The 22,889-nt window shown below is 34.5% G+C and overlaps 3 protein-coding genes across 5 annotated transcripts; 2 read left to right on the forward strand and 1 right to left on the reverse strand.

Moving 5' to 3' along the window:
• Positions 1 to 610: 610 nt before the first annotated feature.
• On the reverse strand, positions 611 to 2,062 carry LOC108208334 (uncharacterized). The gene is made up of 3 exons (XM_017378858.2): positions 1,757 to 2,062; positions 1,461 to 1,652; positions 611 to 1,093 (listed from the first exon to the last, which is right to left on the reverse strand). The coding sequence occupies exons 1-3, from the start codon at positions 2,045 to 2,047 to the stop codon at positions 938 to 940; spliced, it is 639 nt and encodes a 212-aa protein (XP_017234347.1). The 5' UTR covers positions 2,048 to 2,062; the 3' UTR covers positions 611 to 937.
• Positions 2,063 to 7,123: 5,061 nt separating this feature from the next.
• Positions 7,124 to 10,124, forward strand: LOC108209906 (scarecrow-like protein 15). 2 transcript variants are annotated; one of them, XM_064087750.1, is made up of 2 exons: positions 7,124 to 7,546; positions 7,738 to 10,124. In XM_064087750.1, exon 2 carries the CDS (start codon positions 7,748 to 7,750, stop codon positions 9,863 to 9,865), a length of 2,118 nt encoding a protein of 705 aa, XP_063943820.1. In that variant the 5' UTR covers positions 7,124 to 7,546; positions 7,738 to 7,747; the 3' UTR covers positions 9,866 to 10,124. The 2 variants fall into 2 exon arrangements, with proteins under 2 accessions (XP_063943820.1, XP_017236604.2); XM_017381115.2 differs by having other exon boundaries at positions 7,748 to 10,124.
• Positions 10,125 to 16,724: 6,600 nt separating this feature from the next.
• LOC108209666 (scarecrow-like protein 27) lies at positions 16,725 to 20,540 on the forward strand. 2 transcript variants are annotated; one of them, XR_001804675.2, is made up of 3 exons: positions 16,725 to 17,098; positions 17,278 to 19,447; positions 20,063 to 20,540. XR_001804675.2 is itself a non-coding variant. In XM_017380702.2 (2 exons), the coding sequence occupies exon 2, from the start codon at positions 17,278 to 17,280 to the stop codon at positions 19,387 to 19,389; it is 2,112 nt and encodes a 703-aa protein (XP_017236191.1). In that variant the 5' UTR covers positions 16,957 to 17,098; the 3' UTR covers positions 19,390 to 19,576. The 2 variants fall into 2 exon arrangements, 1 of the variants encoding a protein (XP_017236191.1); XM_017380702.2 differs by lacking the exon at positions 20,063 to 20,540 and having other exon boundaries at positions 16,957 to 17,098; positions 17,278 to 19,576.
• The last annotated feature ends 2,349 nt before the right edge of the window (positions 20,541 to 22,889 follow it).

Genomic DNA, 22,889 nt, shown 5'->3' on the forward strand with positions numbered 1-22,889 from the left:
TATAATACCCTAAATCTGCAACATGCAGGGTTCAATACTTGGAGTATCTTCTTGCATCTTCTTGCAATACTCTCACGGTTTAGTAATACGCATTTGTTGATGTTTAATACGCATTCGCTGCAGGTCGGTCAAAACGAGAAGAATATGTGTGAATAATGCATGCTTTCAGTAAAGGGAAGATAGAAATACCCACACTATGAGATATAATATCTAAAACGACAAACCAGTACTATTACATACTAGTATTTCATTTTAAAGGAACATTTAACTGTGAATTGCAGTAAATCTTGATTTCCCAGCAGATACATACATATTCACTCGCTAGTCCACCGTGATTCCAGCTTAGCGACGTCATGCTCATGAGTCATGACACTTTCAGTGATGAAAACTTTCAAGAACTGCTATTTAGTACCCGCTCGCTAGCTATTTATCATAGTTAATAGCTTGGCTAGAATCAGGTTTTGGTGCTTGATGAGAGTTGATTTTAGTCATTTGAAAAAAAATTAGCAGCTGCTTAAGCTCTTCCGTTAAAAACATTGCAGCTCTGAAATTTCAACAGAAATCATATATAGTCATAGTGTTATAGAAACTAAACGATAAACTTGTCAGACATTTTTTTGAATCAGGCACAATTATTACAGAAAAAACAAATAAAAGATGGAACCATGTATTATGCCAAATGCTACAAATTGTTACAGGAAGAAGCAGTCTCGCTGCAATATAACTTTTCAACTCCGGAACATTAGGAAATATTGTAATCCATAGCAGTGTTGTAAAGTTGAATTGGAATCTTAATTGAACTTTACATCTCATTTATTATATAGGAGTATCATATGTGAAACGGCATCAAACAGCTGGGGTTGTCGCGGTGTGTATGGGAAGTCCTATATGTTATGCTTCACAAAATTTAATAGTGGTACTTGTGATCATGAGATATCTAGTCTTTTGTGTTGTGAATAGGAGGCTTGCGATGTGGCTGTGCATAATCCATAACCACGACATCTTCTATGATATCTTTTGAGTTGGAGTCTGCTGGTTCCTCAACATCTTGCGCCACAGATCCTGATGTCGACAATGCTTGCCTCCTCCATTCCTGAAAAAGAAATTTGCATAACCTTGATTAGATACTGAGGTAGAGACTGTAATATTTGGATGTGAAGCATCTTATTTCTGAATTATTTTTTGGTGAAAATGTTTTTTTCAATCTGCTAACTGTAAATTATGTCCATTTCTGTCATATCTGGTGGAAGCAATTGAGGAATACAGAAGGATTTTTAAACAGTTTGTTTTGTTGAAGTGGGAAAAATCATAGCAAGTGAAACAGCAATAAGTTTGTCTTGCCTGCATATGCATGGCATAGGCATATACTGATTTGGTTTAATTTCTAAGAAACTATAGACTTCTTACAGACACTACGAGACAATTATATGTAGAGAGAGAAAAGTGACCAATTTTTTTACCTTTGTTATTTTTTGGTTTAGGGTTTCCTCAGAGGGAATTCCCTTAACAGAAACTGCACAAGGGGGAGACTGTGAGATTTTTGATTGGCCAGTTTCCGCATTATGATTTTCTAGTGATTGGAGTTCCTCAGTTCCAAAATGCTGAAGCTTGGAAGTAGCCAAGGTACTGTGAAGGTTTGAGTTATGTACATCCTGCACCAGATTCTGAAATCAGTAAGATATTCCACTACTTATCACTACATCAGTGCATTATGTATTTATCAAATTGTGAGAGTATGTTGCACCTAGCCACTTACCGTGCCAAAAAAGTCACCTTTGTCAGTATATAGGCCAAGAATGCGGCCATTACATGCATCCAGAGAAAGAAATAGGATGACATAAACAACATAAGAGTGCATGCTGAATGATGATTGCGAAAGATCTTCTGCAGGTTGAGGTTTGTGAAGAACTGCAAGCTTTCTGTATGAGTTTGATTTTGCTTGTAGCCCAGCTGTGTATATGTACTGAATGTAAGAAGGAAGGGCATTTAATGTGGACTTCTTGGATTGTTTTGGAGAACATGCAGGTGTTTTTGAATGATGAGCCATGAATTAAAATCACGGATTTTTTTGCCTTATATGTCCCCTTCGCCTCGCCTTTTTAAGAATTGAGGGACCGAAGAAGGAGAGATCATAAAGAAGATACGTAGATGCATGGACTGTATACTCTTTTGTTGAGGAGAGACTTGGACCTTACTACCATTTTTACTTCTGTCAAAAGATATAGGAAGACAAAAAGTGGTAGCATTCAGCAAGATAACTAAGGTAAATCCAGAAGGAAGTTGATGACCTTCTCATATATATGTCTCTGCAGAAATATTTCATGCCTTCCTTATAGGGATAAATTAATTCCATACCTCGTCTTAACTTGACCACTCAATGTCTGCATGGCTCTAGAATATTCCTTTCGTTTGTTTTTCCTCCTCCCCTTTCCATTATCAGATGAGGATAGCAGTAGGGGTAATTTGCAGAACAAGTACTTTCTAGAAGATGAGTAGTTGATCGATAAGAACTATTTATGCCACAGGTGAAATTACCTTGATCCTTGAGGTGATGAACTTCCCCAATGGAGCTAACAAAATACATTTATATAAATTTGGTATTACTAGCATTTGTGCAATATTGTGTCAACACAACCATTTCACTTTGGCTCTTGTCATATATTTGTCTATTTTACGTTCATCTGATTAGGTAGGGAAGAGTTGTATCGTAGATGGTTTTGGATATATGCATATGGAGACCTTGGCCTCGCAATCTCAAATTTTCATTTCTTCATCATTTTTTCCCGGAATATTGATGCTCAGCAGAATTATCTCCGCGATATTACATGCATTGTGATTGTGATACTTGGAGTTAAAAGCATGTCCATATCCTATATGCAATACACTGATTGAATCACATGGTATTCCACTTATCATTATATGCCCTTGTTGCAGCACGAAACAGCCAGGGCCTACGGAGTATGGAGAGTAGGACTGGAGTGTGAACAGATTGGGAGACAGGGTTGCATGGCCAGGCCACCAATTGCATTACCTGAGACAGAATATGGGGACTTGAAGAAAACGCTACTGCTGTAATATTTTTTGCAGCCTGCTGTGTCGTCTAGTATATTGACAGTGTCATTTAACTGTATATCGCTATCTCAGTCCTATCAAAATGAATATCCTTAAATCTAGCCATTCTTATTCCTCCAAAAGCAGAGCAGAGCATCTCAAAAGTCATGTCATATTACAGCATGAATAGACAAACTCACATTTCAGATTGTGTCACTGGTGCCACTTATTTGGTCCTGATATTGCTAAAGATCTTTATTTATACAGGCTGCCAACAATTGAATGCATTAACCAGTTGCAATATCTGACCCAAACTCTAATAAGATGTTAGATATCCCCCAACATGTGCAGCTAAGCCTCTCTTGTGATTTGTGCACTGCATTGCTGTATCTGTTCTAATCACCAAGCCTCCGTCCCACCAAAACGATTATGCGTGTATGTGCTCTGAGGGGGATTTCAGAACTGTGTTTTCGACATGGCATGTTTCACATGCTACGTAAAACTTGCTCATAAGTACACATTAACAAATTCAAAGGGAAGACCACTGGAACTAGACAGATCTCATTTGAAAATAGTGAATACTGGTCGGCAATTCACCAAACAATAGTACAGGTATAGTAACTTATAAGTTTCCCAAGAGCTGTTTGTTCAAATTTCTGTACATAACATACTGGTATGAGAGACAGTTTTTATCAGTGAGAGAGTACGCAAAATTAACGTTGTTGTGTCCGAATGTGAACCACTTAGACTGTGGCTCAGAAAATATGATAGAAGCAGAGATGAAAATTGGTCACTCTCGGCTAACAGAAAAATGTTACCAGAATTATATTTGACAGATAAATCCCCGGTGATCTTATTGTAGGGAATAGTTAGCTGAACAGACTATACTAAATGAGCCTATAGAGCTTCTGTAAAAAATATTTGCTAAAGGCCTAAAGCAATCTACAGTATATTTCTGTGGATGATTTTGGTACTCAGTTAGCAGCAACCACAATTTTAAAGAACAGTGTCATGTTAGAGAAACTACAAACAATATCTCAAAGAATAATTAAAAGCACACATATAATAGAAGGAATGGAGGCTATATAAATAAGATGAAATGAATAGCTAACCACACATTGTGCACCTGAATGTGCATAATGTGTGTGTAAATCAATACCTTCTTAAAGATGGGATGGGATGTTAATTCTCATGACAGCTATCACTTGAGTAGCTGAGTTTATGTCGTCGATCATATGACCAGGGGCGGATCTAGTAAGAGGCACGGGGGACACGTGTCCCCTCTAAATTTATTTATTTTTACATTTTTTCACCAATCTAAATTTTACAAAATATAGAAGTGCCCCCCAAAATTTAAAAATATATAGATGTTTTTTGAAAATTTGCTTGGTGCCTCCCTAAGATTTCGTTTCTAGACTGATGACATATATACAACATTAATTAAGGATAGCATATCATCCTTTCTTAGTTGTTGATAGTTAAATTTGAGTAGCTTCATCTCTGCATGACTGGAACTACACCATGTACACTTGTTTGCAGTTTTATGCTGTGCTATATGATTGCAGGTGTTGAAACATCACAGGATGAAAGAAGAAATGTAAAAATACAGAAAGAGCATCGAAAAATTGTGGATATTCACAAAGCAGAGCATATGAGGAATTCGCAATTCTGTCAAAGAGGAACCTTATGAAAAAATATAACACGAGAGAGAACCATATCTGGCTGCTCAAACTATACCATTGATGGGCTGGGCCTGAGTTGGGCTCGAGTTTTGTCTGATTGGATTCAGTGCAGCAATTACATGATTTCTTTTGTTACATAATTCTCGGTCGGTGGAAGGTATTAACGTTTTTCAACTCCTTCACTATTTAAATCAACGGACAACGGGGCTTAAAAGAATTGAGCACTGACAAAAGAATTAAAGAAAAACATTCAAAAAAATGTTAAAAGTATACTCCATGTACAACGAATCATTTTGATACACATCTTCGAAAGTAGCCATATTATTAGATTTTTAATAAGCAATATTCATGAAATAAATTCAGATATTAATTTAAGTCACGTCGTTAGATTAAACAAGTGAAGCCAAACTATATCATTGAAAAGAATATCCAACATTAAATATTTAATGTGATAAATCTTAAAATATTATTATTATGCATCAAAGAGCAATTTCAACAAGAGTCTGTCTTCGCGTTACAATACGCTCTTGTTGATCATATATCTTACTCATTTATTTTAAATTAGATTTTATTGTGCAATACTCATGTGATTAGCTAGAAAACGACCATAAATGTACATTTCACAGGCTTGTCAAATTTTTGATAACAAAATCACAAACCATTCTGGTGTTGGGTTTTGTATTAGGCACACAGGCATGTCAAATGTCCAATACTAGTTTGGACACCGCCCTACACAGCATGATGGTTAGCTTCGAATTTGATTGTGTCCCTCTAGATCAGCTATCAGAAGAACAAGTTGCTATTTTCTTGTCTTTGGATTCATATGTCACTACTCACCTATCAATCCATTTTACAATTCAGCCCTTCAAACCACCCTCTCTTGAGTCCTACTCCTAGCCTCTAAAACGCGCACACAAATATTTTCTAGTTATCTTTTCTAGGACCCTTTTGTTTTTTAACCTTTTGACAGCTAAATTTACCATTAAATTCCCTTTTATAGTGATAAAGCATGCTTTGCCTAAAAACTCTACTTTATTTTTCGAGGGAAAGCAATCCTTTTTTTCCTTAAAACCATAGTTATATATTTGCGACTCTTTTCAAGAAAATGTTTACAATGTTAACTTTAAAACACAAACAGGTGGGCGGTGTTTATAGTATGTATTGTTTACCATGGTCTGCAATCTTGAGGCACTGTTCTTTAAATTATTGTATTGCGTAATAATACCTTTATAGTTATACATATTTAATCAGCCTGCCACTAATTATTTTCTTGTCTACTGTTTGGAGATATTTTAATCTTAACTTTCTTTGGTGACATAATGAGGTCTATAAAATACTCCTTTTGATTGTTTGAATAATTTAACATCAAATATAGTACGAAAGACTTCTTAGCAACTCACCCAACACACATATATTTAATTGAATCTTAAACAATTCTCTGAGTTAAAATAGACCACTAAGAGGCGGTTTAGTTCGCTTCGACTTGATTCGATTTGGACTCGAACTCGAATTTACTTGTTGAAGTCGAATCCAACTTGTTAAATTATATATATGTGAAAAAATAATATTTTTATATAATTTAAATCAAGACTGGACTAATAATGAATGGTCATTTGACTAATGGTATGATGATCTCCCATAATCAATAAAAATTTTAAAAAATGAAAAAAGGTTTTAAAAAATTATCTATCGACTCGGTTGTTAACGAAATCGAATTTGAACCAAGAAAAAAGATTAACAAAATAAACAAGTTCAATTCGATTTGATAAATAAAAACTTAACTCAAACTCGAATCCAGTAAAACTCGACTCAATTGATTTACTCTTTAGTCATGTTATTAGAGCAAGTCGAAGACAAGCCTTATATCATGTCTTAAGTTAAAATTTAGGGTATTGTCCTAGTGATACTTTATATCACTAGGACATCCCCTTCGAGCACTATTTTTGAGTCTCTCTCCCTCCTTGCTCTATCTCATATTTTTAGTCTCTCTCTCCTTGTTCTAAACTAATAAGACATAATTTTTTATATTATATTTAGGATTTCACCTAAAATACGGCCGTTTATATATGTTTATGAACCCTACATGACATGATGACGTTTCCTTGAAATCAGAATCATGAGCGAAATAGAAAAAACTGAAATTCATCATTATTATTTTGTATGTCCTCTTTCCTAAATATCTGTTTTCATCCATCAAGTATAAAACTAAATTTCTGTTACATGAATCAATTTTTATACCTCGAATCATGATTTATTAAAATGCATATATTTTAATTGGAATTTCTGAACTCAAATAAAACTAAAAGAATGTAGGAGCCAAGATTTGTGGTCTGTGCCTTAGTGGGGTACCCCTCTGCCACCATTTTGTATTACCAAAGAAAAAACAATAAAAAATTACGTAAAAAAAGAGATTATTGTGTGTGTGTCTGTACGTGAGAGAGAAAATGGCCAGCTTTGTTTTCCCCTTTTTCATGATGCACGCATCCATGGCAGCATAACACAGAAGCCTACACAAAAACAGTACCAGATCTACAAAGTAACCAAAGGGTAAAAAGGAGAAGTAAAGAAGATAAGAAACAAGAAGCTGCAGCTGTTTCTTCAGAATAAGAACAACAAGAAGAGAAAAGAAGGGCCTTTGTGTGAATTTACTGGAGGGTATGCAGGTTCTAATGTGGTGAAAACATGGAAGTTAAGTGAAAGAGAGAACACTGGAATGAAGAGATGAACATGGGGTTCTTTAACTTGGCCTTAAGTTTTTTACACTCAACTTTTTGAATCTGGAAGATATAGAAGAAACCCAATTTGGTTCCCAGGCAAGTTAGTAGATTTTGTTTGCTTATGTTATGTTTATAGTTTTTCTTGATTTTGTGTTTCTGGGTTTGGTTACAATGGCAAGTTAGTAGATTCTTTATTTATTTAAGTTGTGTTTTCTTGATTTTTTGTTTGTTGGTTTAGTACTATTTTGTTGCGAAAAGAGAAAATATGAAAGTTAATGTTGATTTAGATGTTTTCAGATGAGAGGAATAGGATACAACTTACAAGCAATTGTAGATAACAATAAAGGTTCAAGCTTTGAAGCAAGTTGCAAAAAAGAAGCTCTTTTGAGTGGCATTCATGAGCCACTCTTTGCTTTGGATACTAAGAGGAGTCCTAGCCCTTCCACATCCACCTCCACTCTGTCCTCTTCTTTTGGAGGCGGCGGAGGCAACACAAGCTCTGGTGGTGGTGGTCATAACAACTCAGCTAACTTGGTGTTGATATCCGAGGATACCATGAACCCCAAATGGCAAGTTTCTGTACCGGAAAATGAGAGAGAAAGTAGTGGTAGGAAAGATGAGTGGGCAACGGAGCTGCAGCCCATTTCTGGAGCTGGAAGTCCTCAGAGATTTGGTCTTGGAAATGGTATGGAAGATTGGGAAAGCTTGTTTTCGGATTCAGCATCGCATGACCAGCTCAGATGGATTTCTGGTGAAGTTGATGAAACTCCATTGAGCTTGAAACAGCTTCTGCAAGGCGGAAACAACGACGAAATTGAAGACTCCTCTGCTATACAGCCTTGGGGTAATGCAGCTACTAATTTCAATTCGAATATGGGTGTTTCAAATTCTGGTTTTACTTCAGCTTTAGCTCCAAATTCTAGGGCTTTGAACTACAACCCTAACCCACAAAACCCGATTTCTCCTTTGCCTGCGAATCATCTGTTAATGAACCAGAATATGAACAATCTTGACATGTCCTCTGTATTATTACAAGCTAATATTAATAATAGCCAGAAGGACCAACATCAGTACGAGCCTCAACCGAAAAGGCACAATCTGGGCATACCAAACTGCACTACTGGTGTCGCTAAAACCCCATTTGCTGACGAATTTCTACCGTCAATAAAACAGCCTCAACTAGGTTTTGGTAACCAGTTCAATCTACTGCCTCCTCATCAGCTTCTGCAGAAACCATTTATTACTCCAAAGCAGGAGTTAACAGGTGGAATTCGCGAGCAAATTTCAGCTGCAAGCCACCTCCATCAGCACCAGCAGCAGCAACAGGTAATATATGACCAGCTTTATAAGGCAACAGAGTTAATATTGTCTGGGAATTTCTCACACGCGCAAGCGATATTGGCGCGGCTCAATCACCAGCTTTCTCTCAATATAAAGCCTTTCCAGAGGGCTGCTTTTTATTTCAAGGAGGCTTTGCAAACGTCTCTCCTCGAAATATCTGATCCAGTATCCCCGATTACATCAAGAATTCCTACACCAGTTGATGGTATGTTTAAGATAGGTGCCTATAAAGTGCTTTCGGAAGTTTCACCATTAGTTCAATTTATGAATTTCACTTCAAACCAGGCTCTTCTTGAAGCACTTGGCAATGCAGATAGCATTCATATCATAGACTTTGATATTGGGTTTGGTGCACAATGGTCTTCTTTCTTGCAGGAGCTTCCGAGGACAGACAGAAGTCCTCCCTCATTAAAAATTACTGCTTTTGCCTCCCCTGCAACCCACCATCACATTGAGCTGGGTCTTATGCATGAGAATCTTACACAATTTGCTACTAAGATGGGTGTTTCTTTTGAACTTGAAGTAGTAAATTTTGACTCGTTTGACCCAAATTCTTATTCAGTGTCATTGGAAAATGAAGCAGTTGCTGTGAATTTTCCTCTCTGGTCTGCATCAAATCACCTGCCGGCCCTTCCCTCTCTTTTGTCCTTTATAAAACGGCTCTCCCCAAAAATCATGGTATCAATGGACCGTGGATGTGAACGAATTGATCTCCCCTACCCACAACACCTCCTCCATACCTTACAATACTATGAGATTCTGTTTGACTCGCTGGATGCTGCTAATGTAACTTCCGACACAGTCAGCAAAATAGAAAGGTTTCTTTTTCAGCCAAAAATTAGAAGCATGGTTTCAGGACGTCTCCATTTTCCAGAACAGATGCTCCCTTGGAAATCAGTTTTTGCCTCTATGGGTTTCTCACCAGTGGCATTTAGTAACTTTGCTGAAACCCAGGCTGAGTGTTTGGCAAAGAGAACCCAGGTTAGGGGATTTCATGTGGAGAAGCACCAGACATCACTCGTGTTATGCTGGAAAAACCGTGAGCTCATGTCATTGTCAGCTTGGAGGTGCTAGAGCTGTGGATTGCAAGTCTCTTGGCTCTTGTGCACAGAGCAAAGGTTTTAACTGACTTCACTCCTTAGGTACCAGCAATACATATATTTTAAACCCTGATTATGGTATCTCCTTACGACTATGTTTGTATATTTACGTTCGTCCAAGTCTATTATGCTTGTTATGAAATTATCCATGTAGTCTTGACATAGGCAAACTATATTGTCTTGGTGCAAAAAATTTAAACTGCAATTCAGTAGTCAGTATTTCATTTGGACCACTGGTGCTTTGTATGGTGATAATTTTATGCTCATAGGTTGCAATTGAATGATTATAGGCTATAGCATTTAGAAAACTGACAAGATGGTGAGAACTGAAAACTGACTTCGGTGTTTTGTATGGTTCAGGCAAAAAAAGTTATATGTGGTACTTGCCTTGTAATAATGTTAAATAGTCTTGTACTCTTGTATATTCTTTAGATTGAACTGAAGTGTCTACTGCCATCAATTTTGGGCTATCGAGGGGCTTAGAGGAACGACTAAAACTGAATCCGATCTTTTCTTAATCAAGTAAAAATGAGAACCTTAGATCTGGGCATCAAAATTGCATGAAAATCTTAAAGCACGACATTACTAAATAGCACAACCCTTGCACTTCATTTTTGTCTGTATTTGATGCAGAACATCCGCTTTTGATACATGCCTACTTTGTTTAGGATTGTTCTTATTCAATCACGATTCACGGTGTTCAACCCTCTCTGTAGCCTAGGTTAATAGTCTTCGATATAAAAACAGAGTTCGATTCCTTTATTTAGGTTTTACCCAGTACGTCCACCCTATCCTTCCAAGATTTTCTCTCTTCATTTTGAGTATGGGCCAAAGCCAGGTCCCTGGGTCATTTAATCTTGCCCTCGCTGCACCCTAGATAAACCGAATATGTTTTGTTTATGTACTTCCAGTCTTCCGCTATGGAATTAGTTCCTAGATATACCAAATATATTTTGTTTATGTACTTGAAATATGGATGGAGCGCACTTGGATTACTACTGACATCAAGATTTAGAGTTTACACTTCTATGCAAGTCTGATGATTAGAGACAGCATTATTTTGTTATGCTCAACTAAAAAAGCTAGGTTGATAACCTCCTCACATGCTTCATTTTATTACTTTAATCATGTTTATTGCAAATTGCTATTACTTTAGTGGTAAGCATTGTTTATATGTTCAACCAAGGTTAGTTCCTTAGTTTACATATGAGATACATCGATACATTGAATTTGTAATACCGTCTTATATGAGTTTCTTATACATCTACTAATCAGACCACATGGGTGTGTATATAACTATGTATCAAACAAGTTTAGTAATATAAAGATAAGTCATATTCAATTGGTCTTTCTCCAGTTTATATAGCTGTTCTTTTATTGACGTAAAAAGTGTAGCTTCTTTGCCAACAACTTTGATAATGTTTGATGATTATTAGCCGGTTGCATCTTATTTTAATTTTAGATTAGGTTGCTCTCTCTGTATTATTTGGTGGCTAACACACGTCTATATATCTATGGCGGTAACAAGTCAGAAGTATTAAGGTCAGCTCCTGCTCTGTCTTTTTGTATTCATTAGCTCCTACTCAGTTTTATCGTACTGAATGCTAGTTAAATATGTGTAGGATATCAGATAACTTGTTTGCAAACTAATGGAATAGAATCTGCCTATCGTGTTTGAGTGAAAAAGTTAGATTGATTAGGTTCTTTATAATCTAGAAGTGTTATATACATGATATATTGAATATAGGGGCAGTTTGGGTGAGCTTAAAATAAGTGCTTATTGTTTAAAGTAAAAAAGTGAAGGAGAAGTTAGAAGCAAGTTAAGACTTGATAAAAGTGTTTGGGAAATGAGTAGAAGCACAAAAACTAGTAATCGTAACTTTTTTTAAGTACTTCTTATCCAAACGGTACACTTTTTAACACTGACGAAAACCAATTTCCACCAATTTCCAGTTTATGTATAATATATATACATAAGGATTGCAAAAGTTAATTAGAGTTTATTTTTACGTTGATTTGAAACACCAACCTCCCTCCATTATTCTGAATTAGAAATTACACGAGATGACGATGATATATATGGTGTATCTGATTTACATATTTATATAAGCGAGTCAGACGATCAAAAGCTAGTTGTTTATAAACTCCTTTTTTGTAATTCAAGTGGACTTGATGAAAGAATTGTCGTACGATAAAATATCACTAAAATTGTCAAATGCTTGCGATAACAAAATCGAGAAAATTGATGTATCCTCTGCCAAATAATTTATTTAGTTTTTATTCTTACGAAAAAAAATTTATTATTATTTAAACTGCTCGATAGCCATGATTTTAAATATTTAACAGGAAAGAACAATAAAACTTGGCTCAATACCAAACTTAATATACTCACTATATCCAGTTAGAGCAGGGTGTATTGCCATAAAATCTCCCGGGTATTTATTTTTTGATACAGGTTGTATTGAGTTGGGCCGAATAAGATACTTATCCAGCAAAAACTTCTTAACAACCCACTAGGCCCACTAAATATGTAGCTAGCCGTTAATCATATACTACAACAATGGTGTCTTCTTAACAAAAACACGAAGCCGTTTATACTAAGCGGTTTGTACTAATAGTCTATAGTATCAGTGTTTTCAACAACAGTGACTGTTTCAATCTTGTGATATATGACATACTGACAAACAAACTAGGTTACCTTTTCTTCTGATTTGATTCAATGTGATTGTGATATGTGGTGGTTTCAATGATTAAATGCAATAAAAAAATTTAAGTTAAGATGATTTCTCAAAATGTCACATGTTCCTTGTATCGTAATACAATTTCTTGCTTATGCCAAAAATTATCACCGTCAAGGTCCTAATATGACAAAGACACTGAAAAATTGTTAATGTCCTAGTATTTATGTTCCCATACTGTATAATACTGTAATATATTTTATATTATGTTTATAATCCTTTGGTGAATATGCTGTAACATATCTATTTATCATATTCGTCTTTCATATAATATTTAATGAATGAGCACAAAAGGAATTTTGGGAAAGGGCCCAGATAAATTGGTACAAAAATGATAATATCTATATAATTGAAAATGGTCCCAATTTTTTTTATGACGGACCCGTATTACTGCAAGAAAGAAAAAAAAAAGAACGAAAGGGTTAAGGTAATTAGTAACAAAAATGATTATATTTGCATGACTGGAAATAATGTTAAATTTTCTACGTGTACTATAATTAGAAAAACAAAAACGAAACATTCAAATAGAATTAGTACTGATATGAAAACTTTTGCGAAATATTTACACATGTTTTTAATGTCGACTGAGGATATTTTAAAACAAAATATCTAGGGGTGTAAATTCGTCAACCAAAAACATAACAAGTCTCAAGTCTTGTTAATAAATTTTTTCCTATACATATTTAATATTACCTTGCAGTTGTTTGTATGTAAGCCTATATTCTAATTTTCATTTAGTCTTGAATTTAAAATGCTCATAATAAAATTTCGATTCTAACTTGTGACGATCATGTGATTGTTAGAACAGAACTGCTTATGTACTCCACAGGGTTGTGAAACTTTTGATAGCAACCTACAACATCCATTGTGGTCTTGGGTTTTGTATGATTGTATCAGGCAGTAGGCACACAGGCATGTCAAATGTCCAATACAGTACTATGGTCAGCTTACTTGATCAGTTTGTTTGAATTTGATAGTGTCCCCTGTTCATTTTTACTACTCCCTCCGTCCCCCCTGAGTAGTATATATTGGAGGACGGGGATGCGGCACGGATTTTAATGCTCCTGTAAAGTGTAGTTGTGCAATCTATTTTTTAAATATTTTTTTTCTGAATTAAAGTTTGGATGTTATATTTTTATACAGAAAAAGAAAATCTCAAAAATAAGTTACGGAACTATATTTAATAAGAGCATTGAAATGCGTGTCGAGCAGTTAAAAAGAAACGTATATAATTAAATGGGACTGAGGGAGTAGGCTATAGCAAGAAGTTGCTATTCTTACCTGTTAGTACCCATCCTTCAACCCAATTTATCATTTAGCCCTTTAAACTACTCTCTCTTATGTGTCACACATATTTCTAATTTTCATTTCATGTTAATAGGCTAAATTACTATTAAATTATTAAATTGACCCACAACATACAATTGAATCACTATTTCAGTTGCCCTGGTAGCTTCACAAGCACCCGATATAAAGATTGCGACTCACGACTTAAAATGATTTAATGAATAAATTCGGAGTTTAAAATATTTATTTTAAATAATTTTCACTTATTAATAATTTATGTCTTATTAAAATATAATAATAACAAAAATGATTTATTTTGGCAAAAAATGATTTGTGAATAATTTGTAATCAACAAAAAAATTATCAAGAGAAAGTTTAAATATATTAAGTCGTTAAAAATAATATCTCAAACTGATTCTTAGTTTTAATTCGATTTATAGCTCAGTTTTGAGGCTGACTTTAAGTAATGTTCTGACTTATTACACGAGACCATGAGTTTGAAACCTTTGATGCAAATCTCCGCCTCCAACCTTCAATTAAGTGAAAAACCAATCACCTTTACAGTTTACTCACAAATCATTTAAATAGGCGTTACAAGGTTCGATTTTTCAGAGATTTGTTTAGAATTATATGGTGGGTTGAAAGAAGTGACGATGAAGATGTATGTGAGCTTATGTTTGGGACTTGTGAGAATGATTTTTCTTGGTTCCTTATATGTTTTTTATTCGATTTTCATCAGTTATAATTATATGCAAGTGTCTCTCTACCGTAGAATATATGTTCACAACTTCACATCGTGTTTATGTATTAGGAATGACGGTGTATGTTTAATTTAAAACTTATCATCGTTATATATCGGATAAATTTAGGTCAGGTGGTTTGAATAAAACAATCATGTATATCAAAACTAATGACATCCCGCTATAATCAACGATCATACAAGAATATAATAATTAATTTAATATCCCAGTCGCAAGAATATAATAATTTAATTAATCGATCGTAAATTTTTGCAGTTTAGCTGCCAAGTTACGAGTTGAGTTTTAGCTAGGCTATGATTTAGCCTAATAACCCTTTTCCACTTCTGCATTTTAAATTTTTTAACCTTTTGACAGGTAAGGAAACACAAACATGAGGGCGGTGTTTCTAGTATGTATTCGGGCAAATTAAGTGATTCTTGCTTAAAATAAAAAAATAAAATAAAAATTAAAAACAAGTTAAAACTTATAAGTGATTAAAGAGTTTGAGAAATAAGTAGAAATTCAGAAACAACAGCTAGCATTCCTAGTTAGTCCTTCTTGACTTTTTACACAAACAGTACAAATAAGTGCTTTTAACTCATAAACCACTAAACCAGAATTTGGGTTTAAAACCAGTAAACAAACGCTTTAAAGCGGTCTGCAATCTTGAGGCACTGTTCTTTTAATTTATTAATTAATAATGTATATTACCTTTTTTACTTGTACATTTTTTTAAGGTACTTGTACATATTTAATCAGCCTGCCGATAATTATTTTCTTGTCTACTGTTGGGGATCTTATTTTAATCTTAACTTTCTTTGGTGAAATAATGAGGTCTATAGAATACTCATATTCATTGTTTGAATATTTTAACATCAAACCGGGGAAGACTTATGAGCAACTCAACCAACACACATTTAAATAAGGGGGCGTTTGACTTAACTTAAAAGTGTGGCTTATTGCTTAAAATAAAGAAGTGGATTATAATTGATAAAGTGAACTTGACTTATAAGTTATTAAAAATGTTTGGATAACTTTTTCTTATAAGTCAATTGAGTGTTTGGTAATTTAAATGTATAAATTTAAAAAAAAAATCAAATTATTAAAATAAAAAAGACTTTATTAATAAATAAAATTTATTATATATTAAAATTTTTAAAACTTCATAATAAATGCAAATCACTGGAAAAGCTCAAAAAAAGCTAGCATGTCTAGCTTCCAGCTTCTGGCTTAAAAAACCCAAAATAAGCACTTCTGCTTATTTTTGCCAAACACCACATAAAAAGTAGAAGCTGCTTAAAGTGCTAAAAGAAACCCGGAAGCACTTATAAGAAGTTTAGCCAAACACCCACTAAGTCTCTAAGTTAATCTTGATTCGTGTCTGGGTTTAGGCTGTGAAATTTAAAAGTTGTTTTAAAGTTTAAATTAAAACTTATTTTTTGTATAATTAATTACTAAGTTCATTAAATCTAGAGTTTAATTATAAATTATAAGTTATATTTTTAAATTATTTATTTCTTTGTTATTTTATTTGATAAATATAATATCATCATTCTTATGTAATCTATAAATTTTACATTTATTTTTATTTTTTTACTAACTTAAAAGCTAAATACATTTAAAAAATATTACACACACACACACATACATACATACATACATACATCAATTAAAAATTTCCAAGTTGGTATTTTTAATTTTCGAATTGTTTGTGTGTGTGTTAGCTTATAAATGGTACGAGTAATTTATAATATTTATAATTTTATCATTTTTATTTTAAATTTAATTGGAATACAAATCGATTATACTGACCGAATATTTAAATATTTTTATTTAATTGATAATAAAAAAATATCATAAATTATATATTAAGAAGATTTATAAGATAAAATTCGATCTACCAATAAAATTATTAATATAATAGAATAATATAATATAAATAGAGAGCATACGCCAGCAGTCCAGATAAAATGTTACGGTATTTTGTATTTACCCTAAAAAAATATAATGATATTATACAGTAGATTTTTATTTTTATTTTTAGACAGAGAGAGAAGGAGATTATTTTGTGTGTGTCTGTATGTGAGAGAGAAAATGGCCAGCTTTGTTTCCCCTTTTTCATGATACACGCATCCATGGCACCACAACACAGAAGCCTACACAGAAACAGTACTAGATCTACAAAGTAACCAAAGGGTAAAAAGGGCAAGTAAAGAAGATAAGATACAATAAGCTGCAGCTGTTACCTTGGAATACCAAGAAGAAGAAGAAAGGGGCCCTTCTGAAATTATTTCTGGAGGCTTCTTATGTGGTGAAAGAGGAAAGACTTGAGTGAAGAGATGAAGATGGTGTTCTTGAAAGATTCATACTCTTGGCCTTGACTTTCTTACACTCAGCTTTTTGAATCTGGAAGATATAGAAAAAACCCATTTTGGTTACCAGGCAAGTTACTAGATTTTGTATATGTAAATAGAGTTTCTTGATGTTATGTTTCTGGGTTTGTTTACAAGGCAAGTTAGTAGATTCTGTATATGTTAAAAATAACTTGTGTTTTCTTGATTATTTGTTGTAAAAAAAATTAAAAATATTGAAAGTTGTTTTTGGTTTATTGATGTTTTCAGATGAGAGGAATAGGGTACAACTTACAAGCAATAGTAGATAATAAAGGTTCAAGCTTTGAAGCAAAGTGCAAGAAAGAAGCTATTTTGGGTGGCATTCATGAATCACTCTTTCCTTTGGATACTAAGAGGAGTCCTAGCCCTTCTACCTCCACCTCCGCTCTCTCCTCTTCTTTCGGAGGCGGCGGAGGCAATGCAAGCTCTGGGGGCGGTGGTCATAACAACTCAGCTAACTTGGTATTGATTTCTGAGGATACCATGAACCCCAAATGGCAAGTTTCTGAACCAGAAAATGAACGAGAAAGTGGTGGTAGGAAAGATGAGTGGGCGGTGGAGCTGCAGCCCATTTCTGGAGCTGGAAGTCCTCAAAGATTTGGTCTTGGAAATGGAATGGAAGATTGGGAAAGCTTGTTTTCGGATACGGCATCACATGACCAGCTCAGATGGATTTCTGGTGATGTTGATGAGACTCCCTTGAGCTTGAAACAGCTTTTGCAAGGCGGAAACAATCACGAAATTGAAGACGCCTCTGCGATACAGCCTTGGGGTAATGCAGCTACTAATTTCAATTCTAATATGGGTGTTTCCAATTCTGGTTTTACTTCAGCTTTAGCTCCAAATTCTAGGGTTTTAAACTACAACCCTAACCCACAAGCCCCCAATTCTCCTTTGCCTGTGAATCATCAGTTTATGAACCAGAATATGGGCAATCTCGACATGTCCTCTGTATTATTACAAGCTAATAGTAATAATGGCCAAAAAGACCATAATCACTACGAGCCTCAACCAAAAAGGCACAATCTTGGCATACCAAACTGCACTACTGGTGTCGCTAAATCCCCATTTGACGGGTTTCTACCATCAATAAAACAGCATCAAATGGGTTTTGCTAACCAGTGCAATCTACTACCTCCTCATCAGCTTCTGCAGAAACCATTTATTACTCCAAAGCAGGAGTTAACAGGTGGAATTCGTGAGAAAATATCACCTGCAAGCCACCTCCATCAGCACCAGCAGCAGCAACAGGTAATATATGACCAGCTTTATAAGACAACAGAGTTGATGTTGTCTGGGAATTTCTCACACGCGCAAGCGATATTGGCGCGGCTCAATCACCAGCTTTCTCTCAATATAAAGCCTTTCCAGAGGGCTGCTTTTTATTTCAAGGAGGCTTTGCAAACGTCCCTCCTCGAAATATCTGATCCAGTATCCCCGATTTCATCAAGAATTCCTACACCAGTCGATGGTATGTTTAAGATAGGTGCCTATAAAGTGCTTTCGGAAGTTTCACCATTAGTACAATTCATGAATTTCACTTCGAACCAGGCTCTTCTTGAAGCACTTGGCAATGCAGATAGCATTCATATCATAGACTTTGATATTGGGTTTGGTGCACAATGGTCTTCTTTCTTGCAGGAGCTTCCGAGGACGGACAGAAGTCCTCCCTCATTAAAAATTACTGCTTTTGCCTCCCCTGCAACCCACCATGCCATTGAGCTGGGTCTTATGCATGAAAATCTTACACAATTTGCTACTAAGATGGGTGTTTCTTTTGAACTTGAAGTAGTTAATTTTGACTCGTTTGACCCAAATTCTTATGCAACGTCGTTAGAAAATGAAGCAGTTGCTGTGAATTTTCCTCTCTGGTCTGCATCGAATCACCTGCCTGCCCTTCCCTCTCTTTTGTCATTTATAAAGCGGCTCTCCCCTAAAATCATGATATCGATGGACCGTGGATGTGAACGAATCGATCTCCCCTATCCACAACACCTCCTTCATGCACTCCAATACTATGAGATTTTATTCGATTCCCTCAATGCTGCTAATGTAACTTCTGATACAGTCAGCAAAATGGAAAGGTTTCTTTTTCAGCCAAAAATCAGAAGCATGGTGTCGGGGCGCCTGCGTTTTCCTGAACAGATGCTCCCTTGGAAATCAGTTTTTGCCTCTATGGGTTTCTCACCAGTGGCATTTAGTAACTTTGCTGAGACCCAGGCTGAGTGTTTGGCAAAGAGAACCCAGGTTAGGGGATTTCATGTGGAGAAGCACCAGGCATCACTTGTGTTGTGCTGGCAAAACTGTGAGCTTATGTCCTTGTCAGCTTGGAGGTGCTGAGCTGCGGAATGTCAAGTCTCTTGGCAGAGCAAAGGTTTTAACTGACTTCACTCCTTAGGTACCAGGAATCCATTTATTTTAAACCCTGATTATGGTATCTCGTTACAACTTATGTTTGTATATTTACTTCCGTCCAAGTCTGTTATGCTTATTATGAAATTGTCTATGTAGTCTTGACTTAGGCAAACTATATTGTCCTACGGCAAAAACTTAAACTGCAGCATTTAGTAGTCAGTATTTCATCCGGACCAAGGTGCTTTGTATGATAATTTTATGCTAAAAAGGTCGCAATTCTCCTGTGAATGATTGTAGGCTATAGCATTCTGATAACTGACAAGATGGTGAGAATTGAAATTCGGTATCTCCCTTTGTTTGGTGCTTTTTATCGTTCAGGCAAATTCAGCTATATGTGGGACACTGGTACTTGCCTTTTAATAATGTTCAATAGTCTTGTATATTCTTAAGATTGAACTGAAGTGTCTACTAATAGCAATCATGGGCTATTGCGGGGCTTAGAGTTAAAGGGACTACTAAAAATGAAACTGATCATTCCTTAATCAAATAAAAATGAGAACCTTAGATTTGGGCATCAAAATTGCATGTAAGTCTTAAAGCTTGGCATTACTAAAGAGGACAACCCTTGGACTTCAATTTCTTCTGTAATTAAATGCAGGACATCTGCATTTGATGCATTCCTACGCGTCGCTGTTTAGGGATGTTCTTGTTATATTACGGTGTTCAACCCTTTCTGCAGCCTAGGTAAGCCTTCGATAAAGAAACGGAATTCGATTCCTAAGGTTTTTTTTTACCCAAATGGTCCACACAATCTTCCCAAGATTGTTCTCTCTTCATTAGGAGTTGGGGCCAAAAGCCAGGTTCTTGGATCATTCACTAGTGAGGGGTAAGGTCTGCAAAATCCTTAATATGTTTTGTATGTACTTATACAGTTACACTATGGAATTAGTTTCTAGATATACCAAATATATTTTGTTTATGTACTTAAACTACGGATTGAGCACTTATATTACTACTTCTGACATCAAGATTTAGAGTCTAGACTTTTATATAAGTCTGATGATTAGAGACAGCATTATTTTGTTATGCTCAACTAAAGGAGTTAGGTTGATAACTCCTCCACATGCTTTATCTTATTACATTACTCATGTTAATTGCAAATTGCTAATACTTTAGTAGTAAACACTGTCTATATGTTCAACCAAGGGTAGTTCCTTAGTTTACATATGAGATACATAGATTCATTGAATTTGTAACACCCAACTCATACGAGTTTTTTTTATACAACTACTAATCAGACCACATGGGTATGTATTTAAATGAGTATGAGACAAGTTTAGTAATATAAACAAAAGTCTTATGCATTTGGTTTTTCTCCAGTAATATAAAAGGTGTAGCTTCTTTGTCAACAACTTTGATAATGTGTGATGATTATTGGCCGGTTGCATCTTATTTTAATTTTGAGATTAGGGTGTCCTGTCCTGTATTATTTGGTGGCTAACACTTATGTCTATTTATCTGTGGCGAAAACAAGTCAAAAGTATTGAGGATAGCTCCTGCTCATATTCTTTATACTAATTAGCTCCTGTTTCTTGTACTGAATATGAGTTGAAAACGTATAGGCTAAGTCGTTTGCAAACTAGTTGAATACGAACCTGGGGATCGAGTTTGAGTTGAGAAAAACTTATTCTGGAATCTGGACTTCAATTGATTATGCTTTTTAAGTGGTAGATATTATTTGGCATGGTTTGTCTTTACAGAAGCAGCTATTCTGTCATCTTCATAGCCTGCTCGATGTATCATCTTCATATTGTATTATACCTGATGGCCGATATTATTCAGTATAGTTTGAAATTATTCAGTATAGTTTGAAATGCAAAGTAGACACTTTTTAACACAACTAAAAGCTCAAAGCTGCATGCAATACAATTTTAGTTCTTGGCTCTACCAAGCAATTTTCTGGGCACTTTTCTGCATAGTGGTTTTGTCTTGAAAAAAGAGATATTCGAGCACAGGATTTTTCTATTTTTCTTTTTCATTTGCTTGAACTCTTTAAACTCGGGGTTACACAATCACATTCATAAAAATCTGATCTTTGAGCTTGACTAAAATGTTTGCACATAACATAATTATGGTCATAAACGTAGGAAAATGGATTCACATAGTTTATGACCTCGTTTACAAATCAAGGTTGCTCTTACTCTTTCCCAAACTTTTCTTGGACATAAGATGCTCAGAAGAATTTCTGTGATTCCATAACTGGTCAACCTAACAATCATTGTTATTATACTTGTGTTTTACTTTGGTCCATCATATCATCATTCTTTTTTTACTTTTATGTTACTTTGCTCGATTATTTGATCGTCATCAAGTGAAGTAGGCCAGTTTTGTTTCTTCTCGTATGTTCTGCGAGCTTTTAGTCTTTAGTCTTTAGTCTCGTAAGTTCATTTAACATTTAAAATTTCGAAAGGACGGGAAGACAACGATATTCAGTTTGTTTATTATATTTGTTCAGTGTTACAGAAATCGGAAATCGGACCTAATCGGTTGAGCTACCGATTCAAGGATTAATCAGAAATCGGAGATTAATCGGAGTTAAAATCGGGTTTATTTTAATATTAAAATATTATATAATATTTAGTTATTATTATATTACCTATTTAGTAACTAATATATTTACTATATCCATAAACTCTATAATTATTCATATTTAAAGTAATATAGTATTTTAATTTTAATAATTTATCACGGATACTTCGATTAAGAAATATATATAAGGATTAATCGGATTTCAAAAATCGGATCGGTGGCAGACCTTGCAGGGGATTAATCGGCGAGTAATCGGTTAAATCGGGGATTTTTAGAACAATGTATTTGTTTCATTAAACGTGAAAGTTTAGACGTTAATTTAACTTTTGTACTAAAATTTTTATCCAATTTTTATGTAGTTTATAAATCTGAGAGAGTTCAGACTTCAGATACAATTTTATGTGCATCATTCATCACTTAGAAATTTATTCAAACTCACTTTACAAGAAGTATCAAATATTATAAAAATAAAATTGGATTATTATTATAGATTTTTTTTTGAAAGGAATTATAGATTTTTCTTGTTTAATAATAAAAATATCGCTATAAAAAGATACAACTACTCGTAAGCTATGATTTGTGTTTATTGTTATATTAATGATTTTATAATTTAAAAGTTATAATTAATAATAAAATTTATTCAAATTATTTTTCTCATATAATAATTCTTTGTTTCACGTGATGAATAACTTTTTTTTAACATAAGTCAACTGCTCCTGTATTGAATGAATTACTCGGACAACGATCTTTCCTTTATGTTTTTTGTTATCATTATGATATTAAATTCAAAATAAGGGAATTAATTTGTAAGAAAGAAAAATGAGAAGGAAAAAATAAAAATAAATATTGTAATATGAAAAGTTATGATAAATGATTTCATATTCCTCGAAATCAAG

Source organism: Daucus carota, chromosome 2 (assembly GCF_001625215.2).
Source record: "Daucus carota subsp. sativus chromosome 2, DH1 v3.0, whole genome shotgun sequence".
NCBI classification, from domain to species: domain Eukaryota; kingdom Viridiplantae; phylum Streptophyta; class Magnoliopsida; order Apiales; family Apiaceae; genus Daucus; species Daucus carota.